Source organism: Pteropus alecto, unplaced genomic scaffold (genome assembly GCF_000325575.1).
Source record: "Pteropus alecto unplaced genomic scaffold, ASM32557v1 scaffold10, whole genome shotgun sequence".
In the NCBI taxonomy this organism is placed as follows: Eukaryota; Metazoa; Chordata; class Mammalia; order Chiroptera; family Pteropodidae; genus Pteropus; species Pteropus alecto.
Genome location: NW_006431210.1, coordinates 469,906 through 485,469, shown reverse-complemented (window position 1 = coordinate 485,469; position 15,564 = coordinate 469,906). Strand labels below are relative to the sequence as shown.

Here is a 15,564-nt window from a genome sequence, read left to right as displayed (position 1 = left end):
GGCCTGAGTTCGGGTTATATAAGTGGCAGGAGATAGGAATAAAAAGTACAGGGCCACATTACGAAGGACCCATAAGTCTTTAAACTTTATCTTGAAAGTCAAATGTGATTTCAAGCTGGGATAGGAGTTGAAAGCGAGAGAATAGGTGTCCTGTGTATGATTCTCCTTTAAAATCAATCCCCTGGCTATGTGGAAGATGAATTAAAAGATCAGGGGCATAGAAGCCTGTTGGGTTAACTAACTTTTAAAGAGAAGTGATGGGAGTTTAATGAAGATAATGACAGCCTAGACGAAGTAAAAAAGTTCCAAAATGGTTAGAGTTGGGCATGATCCTAGACTTGAGGTTTTATATAATTTAGTGGAAGTCTTAAGAAGAGAGCGTCAATCTCCAGGCCTAGAACAAATCCCCTTAATTCTTTCCCTCCCTCCAACACAGTTTTTTTAGCCTGAAGCACTAGGATCAGTTAGGAAAATAAAGACCCCATCTGGAATAGGAGGACTGATCCACTTAAGCAGGAATAGGTTCTGGTCCCAATAACTACCACCTACTGTGTGACAAATGTCACTTTATCCTTCTGGGACTCAATTTCCTTGTAAGTCAAATAAAATCCATATGGAATACATAACTTAGAAGTTCTCGTTGTATTATAATAGGATACTGGCGGGGGGGGGGAACCTCCATAACTTCCCAGATATCTTGGTCCCAAATTGCCAAGAGCTAGCCCCTGCTCTCCATTCTGAAGTTGAGCTAATAAGGGGTACTTTTTAAAAAGGAGCCAGTCAGAAAATTCTAGACATCAAAAGACCAAGAGATCATATTCAAAAAGTTATTCTGTACCCCTTTTGTTTCCCCAAAGCATATTACCTAACAGATGTGTTTTCAGCACTCACATGGTGAGATCTGGGCCTCACCCCCATTATATTTATAAAAGGATCTTTCTTCAATTTGAGTAGCTTGGCAGAGGGCAGGCAATGTTTTATCCCTTTTTAAACCTCTCTTGGAGCAGAGATGAGTGGCAATGATGATACCCATTCATAATTCCATAGCTTCAATTGAGATAGGCTTAACAAGCCAGTCTATCTCTGTTCTCTAGTGTCAAAAATATAGAAAGCAAACTGGCTCGACTTCAGCCAGATAGATGTCTCACAGGGACTTTCCAAACCTGATATTGTCCATTTATTGCGATATGTAAATTTTTATTTTGTTTTTAAAAATCCACATAGATTTTGGTGCACTGAGAGGTCTCCATCTTTTTCTGAGAGAGCAAGTGTTGTCATATATGTATGTGTTGGGTGTCAGGGACCTTTAACCTATTGTGGAATTAAGAGCCTCCTAAAACACGGAGAGAGTGATATTTCAGCTAAATCCTGAAGAATGAGAAAGGCTCTGCCTTGTGAAGAGCCAAAGGAGCAGGCACTTCAGAAAGAAAGAACATGCATGCTCAGTGTCTCCGAGGCAGGCAAGAACTGGAGTGCGGATGGGAAGGGGTGTTCAAGGAAAAACAAGGACACCATTTGGCTGGAGTGGAGCCCGTGAGACGTAGGGCAGTTTTTAACATGAGGTTGGAAAAGGCCACCTTTTGATAAAGAGTCTGAATTTTATTCTAAATGCAGTGAAAAGCCACTGAAGATTTTAAGTAGAGAAGTGACATGATCTGATGTTCCATTTTTAAAAATGACTCTTTGTTTGCTGTAGCAAGAAAGAATTAAAGTGAGGCAAGGCATTTTGGAGGCCATTTGGGGAATCCAGTGAGGAGATGGTGACAGTTTGGGCTGGGGTGACGACAGTGGATTAAAAATATATTTTGGAGGAAAAACCAGTGAACTTGCTGGTTTAGTTGGTATTATAGACAGTGAAAGAAAGTGAGGAGTCAAGGAGGGCTCTAAGGTTTTTATCTGAATCCTCCAAGTGGATGGCAGAACTAAGATGGGAAGACTGCGAAAGGAACAGGTTTTAGAAAGAATTAAGTTGGAAATGCCTACTGGTTGTGCAAATGGAGATGTCAAGTTGACAGTTGGACATAAGATTCTAGTTTTAGAGGAAATGTCTGAGTTGGAGATATGCATCTGGATGTCCTTTAACTGCTATTTAAAGCTATGAGACAGAATGAGATCACAACTACAGGGGATGGAAAACTTTTTCTCTGAAGTGCCTCATACTAAATACTTTTAGTTGGCTATACGATCTCTGTCACTGCTCATCTCTGCCAGTGTAGCACAGAGTAGATATAGAAGCAGCCACAGACAATATGTAAACAAATGAGTGTGGCTGTGTTCCAATAAAACTTCATTTACAAAGCAGATAGTGGCCATACTTGGCCTTTAGGCCAAAACTTGCTGACTCCTGACCTAGAGTGAAAATGTAGACTGAGAAAAGAAAGTAGTCTAAGACAGAGCCTAAGCTACTCTAATAATAATTATTATTATTATTATTATGTATACATAATTATACCACTTACTATGCCAGTCACTGTTCTAAGTGCTTTACTTATATTAACTCACTAAATCTTCGTAATAACTGATGAGGTTGGAACTATCATCACTATTTTACTAAGGAGAAAACTACAACTTAAATGAAATGTTTATTTCTCTATCTTGAGGGGGGGAAAAAAAGTCCAGAGCTTGAGAGTATAGGCTAGTGTGGCAGTTCTATGACAGTTTTAAACTCGGCACCGACACTTCTTCCAGCTTGTTCTTCTACCATCTCTAGAGTATGGCTTTCATCCTCATGGACCAAAATGGTGCCTGGAGCTCCAGCCATCATACTCCTATTCCAGGCAGCAGAAAGAAGGAACAAAGAAAAAGCAAATGGTATGCACCAGTTGTCTTTTTTAATTGTCTTTTAAGTTTCCTAAGAACTGCCTTACGACATTTCTTCTGCTACATCTCATTGGCCAGAAGTTATTTTACACAGACACATCTAGGTGCAAGGGAGACAGGGAAACAAATACTAAAGTAGAAAGTAAAAACAATCATTAGAGTAGAAGCTAACATTAACATTCCCTTAATGTCTATTAATTATCTTTGTTTACCTTTTTGCAAGTATAGTTGGTAGTATTCTCCCTAAGACATTTCTGCTCAGCTGTCTCATATCTCTGGCCTCCACTATTGAAGTCTCATATACTCTTCAAAAGCCAGCTCACAGGTCACCTCTTCCGTGAAGCTGTCCCTAACTCCCCAGATTCTTCCTGTATTCCTATGTCATGATTATCACACTCTCTTGAATTTAGTTATTTCTTAGTATGTCTCCTTGACCTGTCTCCTCTACTTGACTGGGTAATTCAAGGGCAGGTGAAGCCAGGGTGAGGTATGGAGGGTAAATTTTTAAGAACTAAGGGAAATTTGCAGTGAAACTGCAAATAAAGAAAAAGAAATATGCAGAATGCCTTGGTGCATGGTGAAGGGGCTGGGATTGAATACCATTAGAAGAGCACTTCTCAACTTTTGCTGCCTATGAAAATAACCTGGGGAACTTTAAAAAACCTTGATGCTCAGGTTTCGCCCCCTATCAATTAAATCAGAATTTCTGAGGGGGACACCTAAGTTTTTTAAAGTTTAAGGTGCAGCCTTATTTGAGAATAAACATAGTTGAAAATGGGGAAAAAGAGACAGAAAGCAAGAAATGCTTTTCCTCCCTCAGAGACCTTGAGAGTTTGTGATTTACCTACAAGGTTTTCCAAGCAAGATTGTTAGTCTTTCCTTTTAAGTGATTTCCCTCCAGCCACAGACAGGGGTGCATTTAAATAATAGATTATTATTAATTGAAACATTCTAACAAGAATTATTAGGAATCTTCCAAGTTTATTTCAGGTAGTTCGATGCAGTATGGGTCAAACAACTCTTAAGCTTCTCTTTAAGTAACTAAATTAGAATAGTCAGCCAAGGAAATAAGAAAACAATCTTACTCAAGCTCACCGCATTTACAACACATAATATGTTTAAATTGCTTTATCGACTTTACAAAGAAGCCTGCCAGATAGATCACAAGTGACAGCATTGTGATTGCTTCTATCAGGTGTGAGGAGCCATATTTCAAATTCAATGGGAGCATTGAACTCCATTTCCAACTAACAGTAATGGAAGTTTTATGCATTTACTACAAAAAAAGAATAGCCCCACTTGGTACAAGGAGTGAATTTCAGAAAGTTTTGTACTGTATTCTCTAAAATATAAAAGTTAGTGAGGATGTAGGTGCTCTTAAATATGTTTTGAAATTTTTTTTCCTATTCAAAGATTTCTGAGGGAATTTGGGATGATTTTAATTCAATAAAAATGCTGTTGATTTTCAAGGGTCTTTCAAAAGTTTAGTATAAATTGAGAGAAAAACATTTTTCAGGAGCCAGTCTTTCCTTTTTCACTGCAGTATTTACATCCAGTTCTGAAACAGAATAGATTTTTCAGGCACATTTAGCAATTTTGGAAAATTGTTTTTAAGTGTTCCTTGGAATGAAAGTTGAGGCTCTGGCTTTAGTTGATATTGTTACTGGTAAAAAGCAAGAAATGGCTTGGATTTGTGCCTTCAATGAAACAGACAGGGAGCCAGGAAATGCACTGGGCAAACCTGCATTTGGATGAATTTGACATGCTGCTTCTAACCAGAAAGAAAGAGGCCTTGGAACAAGTGTGTTTGCCAGGAAAGAAAACTGCTTTATTGAAAGAAAAGTTAATTTTCAGATTAGTTTTAGGAAATTTGAGATAAATAAATGAAATCAGACAAAAAAAAAAAACATAAGGTCTGGATCCTTTTTTCTGGGGTTTTTGGAAAATAATCACTGCTTCCAATGAAATGTTTTGACATTTCAGTAGGGAGAACACATTGAATGTAATGTTATGTGTGTGTGTTCTTAAAAACACTTGCGAATAAATCTTTTATTTGTCTTAATAGTAATCAGAGAGTAAAAACACTATTAAAATGTTAGCTGTGTTCTTTATTGGGTAACTTTCATGCTTTTTAGGATGCTGCAATTCATTTTCCAGGTTCAAATGTAGCAATTTGGAGAAAATTCCTTTGCTTGTTTTGTAGTTCAGTTTTTCATTTTTATAGTTGTCTTGTTTTTATAGTTGTTTTTGTTTTTATAGTTGTTTTTCTTGTTTTATAGTTGAAGTTTTTCAAGTAGTCTTACTACTAAACTTGCACAGGGTCTAACTGGGTTTCTTCCCTCATTTCATCTTATCTGTTGCTTGTTCTCTAATTCTCCACCTTATTCCCTTGAATCGATGGCTCCTTTACTACACTTATAAAATCATCAGCACTTAAAGAGTCCCTTGAACGACCCTGGTCCACTTGACTCTGTATATGGAATACAGCTATTTAATGGCTAGGACTTTTTGAACAATTTCTGCTCCCATCACCTCCTGCTTTGTACTTAATAGATGCCCCATAGATGTTTGTTGCATGAGTGTAATACCCTTTCTCCTGTCATATGTCCCTGTCCCGGAATTCTGTGTTGCAACTGAGCTTCATGTCCAAAGCAGAGGTCTCACTGTTGAATATTACAATACTACATTGCTGTGGTCACTTAGGAGGGAAATACCAACAAGGTCACACATTGGCGGACCAGCCAAAACTCAAATGTAAACATTATCACCTGAGGCCCAGCCCTGCAAATTAAGTCTCTAGAAGAGGAAGAACCCCTAGGTTCAAAGAAAGTAGCTTCCACTCATATTGAATCATCCAGAACACATGCATATCTGTGGACATACATATGCTAACCACCATCCACATGGCGAAAATATCACTAGTAATCATATCAGCAAGCATTTATGGTCTAATTTGATATTTGTTAGCATCTTAGTTAAAAGATATGATGATTCTTATAGAAAACGCTTTTCTCGTTTAGATCACCATCTTTAAATGTCAAGTGCATGAATACTATTTAAATCCCAATTAAGCTTCAAAATAATCTCAAAAGCAGATTTGAATGGGAATAAAATGGTAGATGTACACAGTTTTCTACATACTACTGTTAAGAGTGCTGTTTAGCATGAACAGATGGGGAAAATGCTATAATAGAGGGGTACCCTTCATTTAAGGGTATTGGCACATGCTCTCCCTCAAGCACTTATAAACAAAACATAAAGACAGAATGAGCAAAGTTAATTTAAGCTTTGGGTCTCATGTAGATTAGTGCTAATGATGTAGAAAATTATCAGTTGCAAGAACAGAACAGAACTCATTCACAGACACTAGCAGCATTTTCAAGTGTGGCTTTCCTTGGCATGTTTTAAAAATGTGTGGAACCTGTGTGTCATTAGGAAGATGATTGGATCCTGCTATTAAAAACCAATCAGTAACATTCAACAACAGATTTAACCACTAACATTTGTGTGACTGGATTAATGTTTTGGAGTTAGTCGCAGGGCTCGTTACCACTGGATTTTCTCTGGTTCGTGCTAATAAACTAGATTATTGATTTTAGGATTTTCCGTGTATCCAAGGATATTCTCTAAGATGTCTTTATAATGTTTCATGCTTAAGTAGTCAACCAAAATGACATAACAATGAGTAATCATTTTCTAATCATGTTGAAAGAGGTTAAAAACAGCAGATAAAATGAATCTCTCCAGCTTCAGAGCAACAGGAACCTTCTTGCTGTCACTCCCTTAGCTGGGTGGAGGTCATCCCTACCTGCCTGCCATCTTCCCCAGGAATTAGCTGCATTCACAGCCTAAGACCTTTGTTAGAAATCTGCTTGAATGGCAGGAGAGCTCAAAAGACACCTCAATCTAAATAGGATTTTAGCACATCAGGTGCTATTCCGAAGTAAAGCAAGCTGGGTTGCTGTGTTGGTGGTGGTGTTTATTCATCTTCCTTTCTTGTTTCATGTGTATGGATGTACAGTTCTTGGCGTATATGCCCGGCTCTGAGGGTGTATGGGGCTGGTGAATGCATGCATAGAGTGTGTGTGTATGTAAAGTAGAAACTGAGCCAGGGTAACAAAATGAACTACTGTATGCAAGAACTATATGAAGTGCACCCAGCTGCCGGCAGCAATTGCTACATGCAGGCCACTGATTATTACGCCTATTTTGAAGATAGTCCGGGTTACAGTGGTTGCAACGCTCAGGCTGTGCCCAGTAACAACATATATATGGAACAGGCCTGGGCAGTGAATCAGCCTTATACCTGTAGTTACCCTGGAAACATACTGAAAAGCAAGGACTCTGACTTGGACATGGCCCTGAATCAATACAGCCAACCTGAATATTTCACTGAAGAAAAGCCTACTTTTTCTCAAGGGCAGTCGCCATCGTACTCACAAAAAAAAGGTAGGGGCCATTTTCCTTCAATTTGTTAAAAGTTTTCGTGTTTGCTTCCGTTGCGTTTTAAAGTTACAGATGGCATCAGCTTCGTCAAATCTTTGACTTTGAACGCTGAATGTTCAAAATTAAAAACAACAGTAAGGAGAGGTTGCTAGGTGACTGAAAGGGGTCCATGAAGGACAAAAACTTCCAAGCACTTTTTTCTTCATATATGAAAGCTGGATCGAGTTGTTTTTAGACTCTCTGTGCGTGTGTGCACGCGCAAAGTGAATATTGTCAGCTTCTTTGCAAAAGAAAATATATAAAAAGCTTCCCCTTGGAGGATTGGCTTGAAGTGGGATAATTCTCTCCAGTTCAGATTTTACTTTTTCTTGACACTCATATTAAAAGTTTATTTTAGTTAACTAGTCAAATATTTTAGTGATTTTCAATAGTACTATAATGTTGATATATTAGGATTAGTCAGCGTTCATTCTAATGTATTTACTTATAAATGTAAACTGTAAAAAATCTACTTGTAACTAAACCAAGCTGTAAGAATCTAAAACTCAAAAAGAAACTGGTACATTTTATATTGCCATTGTGTTCTGAAATTTTGACATGTCTGGAATCATGTCGAATGAACTCTCTATATGAAAGCAAATGAAATATCCTTCAAAATATCCAATGTTGAAACAAGTGCAATATCCATTTATTTTAACAGACACTGCGGTGTATAGTGCTGTTTAATTTTCTATCAATAGAATGTTTCTTGTATTACCAAAAAGTACAATACTTTTATACTTTATTAAGCAAGCAGGTAGTACTCAGGGAACTCAGTAGCGACTGCCAGATAGAAAATGCTTTCAAAAAAATAGCTTAAATTCTGGTGCAAATATGCCAGAAACCTGTTTTTTCTTTGTACAATCTGCAGGATATTGCATAGGAAACCAAATTTATAGCTTTATGTAATTTACAAGAATATGATGCCCATTGATCTTCAAAGATGAATTTCTTTGTGAAATTATCTTAAAAGAATATGGTTTATTTGATTATGGCTCTTATAAAAAATAATCATTTGCTTTTTTAATGCAACTATATCTTAAAGTAGCTCATTTTGAAAACAAACAAAATTTTAAAAAAATCTAAAACTAAAATCTCTGTTTAATTTTTGCCATAACAGTGTTCGTATTTTCTGTGTTATTCTGTAACTTCCAAATATGATATGTGAATAGGATTACAGCATAAAACATAAAACATTCAGACCGTTCATCTGCGTTTTCATTTCGTTTTGCATCCTCTTGAAGGGCATCAGAATTTATCACTTACTGCAAGGGGCGCACCATTTAAGGCCTCTAATGGGAGCATTTGAGGTAGATTGAATGTGCGCTTTCTGTTTCATTTAATATTATACATATAAGTAATTTACATTTGAAAAGAAGTTAACATTGCCTCATAAAAATGCCTAGATATGCCTTTCATAATGCTGTAGGATTGTAAGAAAATATTGGTATCTGTCTCTCCATTAAGTCATTCCACTCTTAAAAGTTCCCGCAAAAATTTTCACACTCTGTTACTCTTTTTTTCTTTTGCATTTTCACTATATTTTCTTCAATCAGCACTGGAGAATATTTGCTTATAAAATGCTAAACCAGGGATTCTTTACTAATTAATTTGATGCATGAACTAGAAGCTAAGATGCATTGTATGCATATATTGATGTAATTTCTCAAAGCCATATGCCATTGAAAGGCCACTGCCACCTGCCAAACTCACTAAATCAAAGCAGGCGAATATTCTTAAATACGCCATTATTTGGTGTTACAAGTCTTTAAGTAAATCCTAGTAAAACTAAACCCAGCTGTTAACTGCCTCTTAGAACAAAAGGTCATACCCAACATGTTTATCCATATTGATCCATTATCGATTTTTGTTGTTGTTGGAGGACATCAGTAGTATCTCCTTAAGGCAAAATTAAGACTATAAAACAGGTGGTCAGTGGGGCAGGCCTAATTATTCCAACTGGATTTTTATCTATTTTCATGAAATTCATAATTGCTTCATCTGTGTTTATTGCTGTCACTACAGTTCAATAATATAGCTGTTTTAACTTTTTCATAATTTTTTTAAGGATAGCTTGTTCTCTTGCCTTTAGTTCAAGTTTCTTAGTATGTAAAGAATAATCATAATCTCATTTTTAAAAAGTATTTTATAAGAACACATAGACGGAATAAAGGAAGGCTACAAAACCCATGGTTAAGACCGGTTATTGTAATGGTAGATGGAACGACTTTAGTTCTCTCTGCATTGTTTTTCTGTTTTTGTATTCACCGCCAAGAGAGAGAAAAAGTTATTAACTTCCTGAAGCAGTGAGAACGTGAACTAAGGAAGAATCCAGTTCATTGAATCAAATCTAAAATAAATCTTTAAGAATTGGTGGGGAAGCCAATATAATTTTCACATTGAGGATGAGAAAACATATTTTTAATTTTAAAAAATTAGAGACAGATTAAAGCACTGTAGCTATCACTTATGAGATACAGGCTCCTTATTTTTGTCTTTCAAGTGACAGCCATGATTTGTTATGTTAAAATCAGTCATCACAGCCAGTCGTGATCGCATACTTCTCCCTGGCTCCCAGCTCAGGAGGAAGGGGAGTAATTTTGGAAATCGGACGAAGGGGAGAACTGGCGGCCAGAGTGGTGTGTCTTCTTTGTGGTTGTGGTTTCAGCATAGATAAAATTGATTTGGGGCGGGAGGAGTGGAATGCCTGGCTGTTTCCTTCAGAAATTCCAATTAAATTCCAAAGTCCCAAAACAGCTTGAGTCTGGCTGCTCTGCAGGCAGTTTTGCCAGTCAGCCTCTGGGTCTATTTACACAGACTCCTTTGCTTAGAGTGTCTGTCCTGTGCAGCCCTTCTCCACTGGATTCTTTGCTTAATGTTCTATGTGCCGTCTTTAGAGGAAATGCATGTCCAAAAAGTTGCCAGTGTGTTAGCATCAGAGCTGGTTATCATGTCCAAGAGGAAAAGAATTTCCTGTTTTGGAGCCGAGATCAAGGAGATGGGGTTTATTTGTCCTGTTCAGTTTGGGTTTGATTTTAATTGCACATGTTCTTGTTCTACAGCCACATTTGTGGTAGGTGTGTGTGTGTTGCAGAGAGAAAAATTGAAAACTGAAGCAGAAACTCCACATCAAACTTTTCTTTCTGAATTTGCTTTCAGAAAGAAGTTTTGTCTCTTTGTCTTAAGGACAGGAATCTACATTTTTTTTTCATGTTCTGTAGCTCTGTTGACTTCATGCGAATAATTGTGTAGACATTAGAAATGGAAATTAAATGGTAAATTGAAATGACCTGCATCAAGGAGATCAGATTAAAGAGAGGAGTTGAGCTTAAAGAAATACAATCTCTAATTAGATTTCCTTGGCCTCTTTTAAAGTTAGAGAAGGATTGCTATACCATAGAGTTGGCAATGGGGAGGTTTTAAAGTCTGCCTAGAAAAAAAGTTGCATGAGAAATAGGTATTCTTAAATGCTAGAATCATACTTGATCTAGTGATAGGCAGGCAGGAAAGAAAACCAAAAAAGGGAGAAGATTTATGAGTCCCATTGCATAATCACTCCCAACCATAAACTTGAATGTGAAATGATCGCATAATATTTTAATTTCTCTTTCTCGATCTTTCTCTCCCCTTCACTTCCTTCCCTTCTTCTTTCGGTCTCTCTCCCCCTACTACCCCTCTATCTTTCTCTCCCTCAGTCTTCTTCTTTCTTCCCTTTTTTCTCCCATCCCTACTCCTTCTTTCTAGTTGAATTTGTTTAATTTAAACACATATATGCTCAGTCTACCCTATGAATTAAGTGCTACCAACATCTTGTCTTTAAAATGTAACACTTAAGAAGTTAATGCCACTGCAAATTTTCCTACAATGCTTGTGTAATTGTAAGGATGCTGATGTATGATTAGGATTTCAAATTAGGTACTGCCACCCATGTACTATTAAGAGACAACACCACTCCAGAAAACAATAGAACCATTTCTTTAAACATAGTACACATTTGCTGTTTCAAAAGGTTACATGAAAGTACCTCTTAGCATCCAAAAATGGAAGCAAAGGAAGGGACGGTAGTAGTCTCCAAACCCAGTCCAACTGCAGAATAAAGCATGATTCTTCTTATTTTTCTTTCCTAAGAATTAGGCATCTGTTTTGTCAACTGCATACCCTTCGGAAATTTCACTGGGAGCCCTAACCTCACCCTAAAGCATCCACTGCCATTTCTCACAATGAAAACTAATAGCAGGAGTCCAAGACATTATGAGAAACTGAAGTCAGATTCCTGGCAGACTTGGGAAAGAATGTGGGTGCAGCTTGTTTCCTGCATAGGGGTTTACATCCATCACCTCACATTCTTCCATGAATATGTTCCCACAAAGTTTTTTCTCAGCTCCCAGCATTCAGGTCCAGTTGCTCCCCACTCTACTATCTGGTCCGGTTCAGCTTTTATAACCCCATCTTCCTGTACTGATACTAAGTACCAATGACAACTTAGCATCTGTATTCTTCCTTTTCCAGATCCTCATGACTGCTGAGCTTCCGTGCGCTGTCCTTGGTACCACCCACATCTCAGCTCCCTCTGTACTAGCTGCTTTAAGAATTTCCTCAGTTCTGGAGACTCCCAGAATGTGATTTCAAGTGATCACCCCACCCTGCCCACTTTCTTTATCTGCAGATATTTCCCACCACATTGTCTTGTTCTCTTCTCTCTATGTTTCACCCTTCCTCCCCCTCAAAGCCTTCTACTCCCAGCTAATCGGTGATAGTTCTTCCCTACCCTCTGTACCCACCACAGGTTCCTCCTCAAAGTTTTAGACCCTTTTCCATGACCTGTCAATCAAACACTAACTCCTCTAATTCTTCTCTTCTCTAAAGAGTTTCATTTTGGTTCTGGCTTTGTGCTTCAGCCCACTCCCTCTGTTCCAGAAATCTTGGCCAGTTTCTGCATGTGTTCCTTTTAAATTTCTCACATGTTAAAAGAATATTTTTCACTTTCATAAAGAAATATATTCTCTTTCATTTTTCTTGAATTACTTTCATCTTCCCACTTTTGACAAAGATAAAAATTCTATGAAACATTTCTTATAAAAAGACATAATGCAAGAAGAAACATAAATGGCAACTGACATTTAGCTTCAGAGTTAGAGCACAAATAAGGAGTGGTACTGACTGTGGAGAACTAGAAAATATAACTCTATCTTAGGAGGTAGGCCGCCCTTCTCTCTTCAGCTGATTGTTGCCCTGTAAGAATTTGGGCTCAGTATTGCCAAATCTTCCAATTTTTCACATGAAGCCAGAAATCTGAGTTTTATATGATATCTCCTGGTTTTAAAAATTGGCTGAGATTTTTAAACACTCTGCAAGCCAAACACTGTAGACTGCAGTGTGTGTACCCTTTTGATTAAGACTTTGACTGAAATTCATTATACCAGTCTATTCCCTTTCCTAGTTATTTGCATCTGCAAGTATTTTAGCTCTAATTGTGACTTATAAGGTTATGTCAGCTACTAAAAATTCGAGTCTACAGGGACAGAAAGAAGGAACTTTAGCCAGGGACTTCCTCTTGTGCATAAAACTGTATTATGCCCAAGCCTAGCCCTAAAAATTAACATCTTTCAGTTTCAGGAAGCCTTGAGTCAGAAGAAATAATGGGAAACTTGCTTCGCCCCCTTTTCTAAGACTTCCTGATGGCAGAAATCCACGGTCCCTTGTCATCATGTTCTCTTCCCTTTGTTAGATTAACACCTCTGACCTGGCCCTCATTCTGCTTCCCTTTTCCTCCCCTAGTCCCCAGTGCTCTAGAGCTTAAAAATTTGAGACTTCCAGTGTCTTCTGTACCCCCGCAGCAAGTGCCCAGCCAGCCAAAGACCAAGTGTAAAGCAAAGAAACTCGATGATTCCGTGAAGGTAGTGGGGAGGACAGAAAGATGGTTTCCGGGAAGATTTTGTGGAATGGAAGCCTCTCAGGCAGCTCTGCTGTGCATTTGTGGACAGCAATGAAATAATACCTTTAAAGTTAATGCCATTTCAAGTTTCTACCTATTGTCTTACACACTGGGCCCATACGTATTTGTTAAACAAGTAAATAAATGATGGATGGATGGATGGATGGATGGATGGATGGATGGATGGATGGATGGATATAGTGTTTATCAGATGGTTAAAGATTAATATAATGCAAACCTTTGGTACCTAATACCAAGAATTGAATGTGAAAGGAACCAGGATTAGAGTGTTGGGGAAAAGGCTAAGAAATGACCCATTTGAGATTTTTTTAAGTATATCAAGAAAGGACATAGGGAAGAAGGTGCCAGTGGGGAAAATACTTAACTAAGAAAGGTCTGAGCTGTGGAGTGAATTGAGAAGATTCAATATAAAATTGGAAGTTCAATATAAAACATGCTAATGATTTAGCTTCTTCAGGGGTCCTGAAGTACAGTCCCATCCATATCCTGTCTCAGACCGCTCAGGGTTCTTTGCTGGCTCTAAGTTGATAGTTCCACAAGAAGAATCGGAAACATGGACCTTCTTCTCTTCTCTGAACTTAGCAAGGTATTGACCATCACCAATAATAACCATTGCTCCTTTTGGATGCCAGGGCTGCTTTTGCTAGGCAAGTTGTCATATACAGAAAATAAGATCAGCGAGATTAGAACTGGTCTCTGAACCTAACTCCTCTCCCTTCTGCTAGAGCTACCTTCTGAGGCAGCACTTCTGCGTCACATCCACCATCAAGATTAATCTGCATTATGTTCTAATCTATTCCCTAAGGGCTGTGTCTGCCAAGGTGACAAGAGGTGCCAGCATTTCTTCTCCTAGGACCTGGGATGATATTATAATTCACTCGAAAGAATTAAACTAGCCAGCCTCCTGATTTTACAAATCAACAGGAAAGCCTTGACTCCAGTGCAAACCAAAAAAGCCAAGCTTATTGTCTGTTGCATGGTTTCTAGTGCAAATGTACGCAACTTCCCCCTCCCACATACCAAGTCCCCCCTGAGAATTAAGTTATCTTTAATCAGTGTTAACTACAGCATGCATAAACCTTGAAAATATACAAAATGAAAAGCCTATCGCAAAAGACCACATTTGGTATGACTTCATTTATATAAAATTTCCAGAATAGGCAAATCTATAGAGAAACAGAAATTAGATTAGTGGTTGCTTAGGATAGAGTGGGTGGAGGGGTTGAGAGGAATAGGGGAGACTTCTAAAGGTAAAGGGTTTCATTTGGGGATGATGAAAATTTTCTAAAATTAATTATAACGGTTTTGCAACTCTCTGAATATATTAAAAGCCATTGAATTGTATAGTATGTGAATTATACCTTAATATAGCTGCTAACAAAAAAGGTAAAAAGTTAGTAATATTTTACCATATTAACCTATTTTATATGCAGAGTAATACTTCTCAATTAATCAGACATTGCCAGTGTCAGCTAAAAAAAAAAACCTCCAAGTTTGTTGAACAAACAGATGGAGTTTGTTTCCATAATAATATGCTTGAAAAAGTGGGAGCATAGTTTATTAGACTAAAAAATGATACATCTGAGCATATCTGGGGAAAATATATCATCTTTGGACTATCACATATCATCGGAGTCTTAATCGTTTTCTGGAACGTTATTACCCATGCCTCTTTAATAGTCACCTGATCCAACCTGCAGATACAATTCTCAGATGAGCATTGTGGCTTCCAGGGTTATGTTTTTCATATTTGTTTCTAGACAGAACCCAATTCTGACTTCCATTTAGTGTCCACTCCTGGCAACTAAACTAGCACTGCATGTGCATTGTCCTTAGCTGGGCAAATTGCCAGCATGTGACTCATTCGGTGATCATGAAAAAGGAAAAAGATGAAGACTCTGAGTTAGGAGAGCAAGAAATGGTTAAGTCCTCTAGGAGAAATGGTTCGCATGTAATGTTGTCAAGTATATTCAGTAACCTTAAGAGAATCCCCACCTACCTATTCATTATGCGTGGGATGTTGATCCCTGATGGAAATTATTTAGCGATGAATAATGGACTTAGGCATAATGATTGATGTGCCATTGCCTGTGGTGACTGTTTTGGGTAAATAAGATGGTTCCAAGTTAATATTTTAGAGAAAAGAAAGAGATGAGTAGGTTGCACTACTATGATCATGTAAGCAACTGCTACCAAATTAAGCAGATGTTTCTGTAGAAGTTTCAATGATTTAACTAAAGAAATATTTAATCATCTATTCATCCATCCACCAAGAAGATAATTTAGGAGAAATAAGATAGCAA

At 37.7% G+C, this 15,564-nt stretch overlaps 1 protein-coding gene across 11 annotated transcripts in view; it reads left to right on the top strand.

The window, feature by feature from the left end:
• THRB (thyroid hormone receptor beta) overlaps positions 1–15,564 on the top strand; it is a 323,409-nt gene that overhangs the window by 270,610 nt on the left and 37,235 nt on the right. Inside the window, exon 1 of one of the 11 annotated variants that reach the window (XM_015597197.2) lies at positions 6,842–7,269. The exons of the other annotated variants lie outside the window; for them this stretch is intronic. Coding sequence (XP_015452683.1) covers positions 6,942–7,269 — 328 coding nt within the window. The 5' untranslated portion in view covers positions 6,842–6,941. Of the gene's footprint in view, positions 1–6,841; positions 7,270–15,564 lie in introns of those variants that run through there. 11 annotated transcript variants of the gene reach the window in all.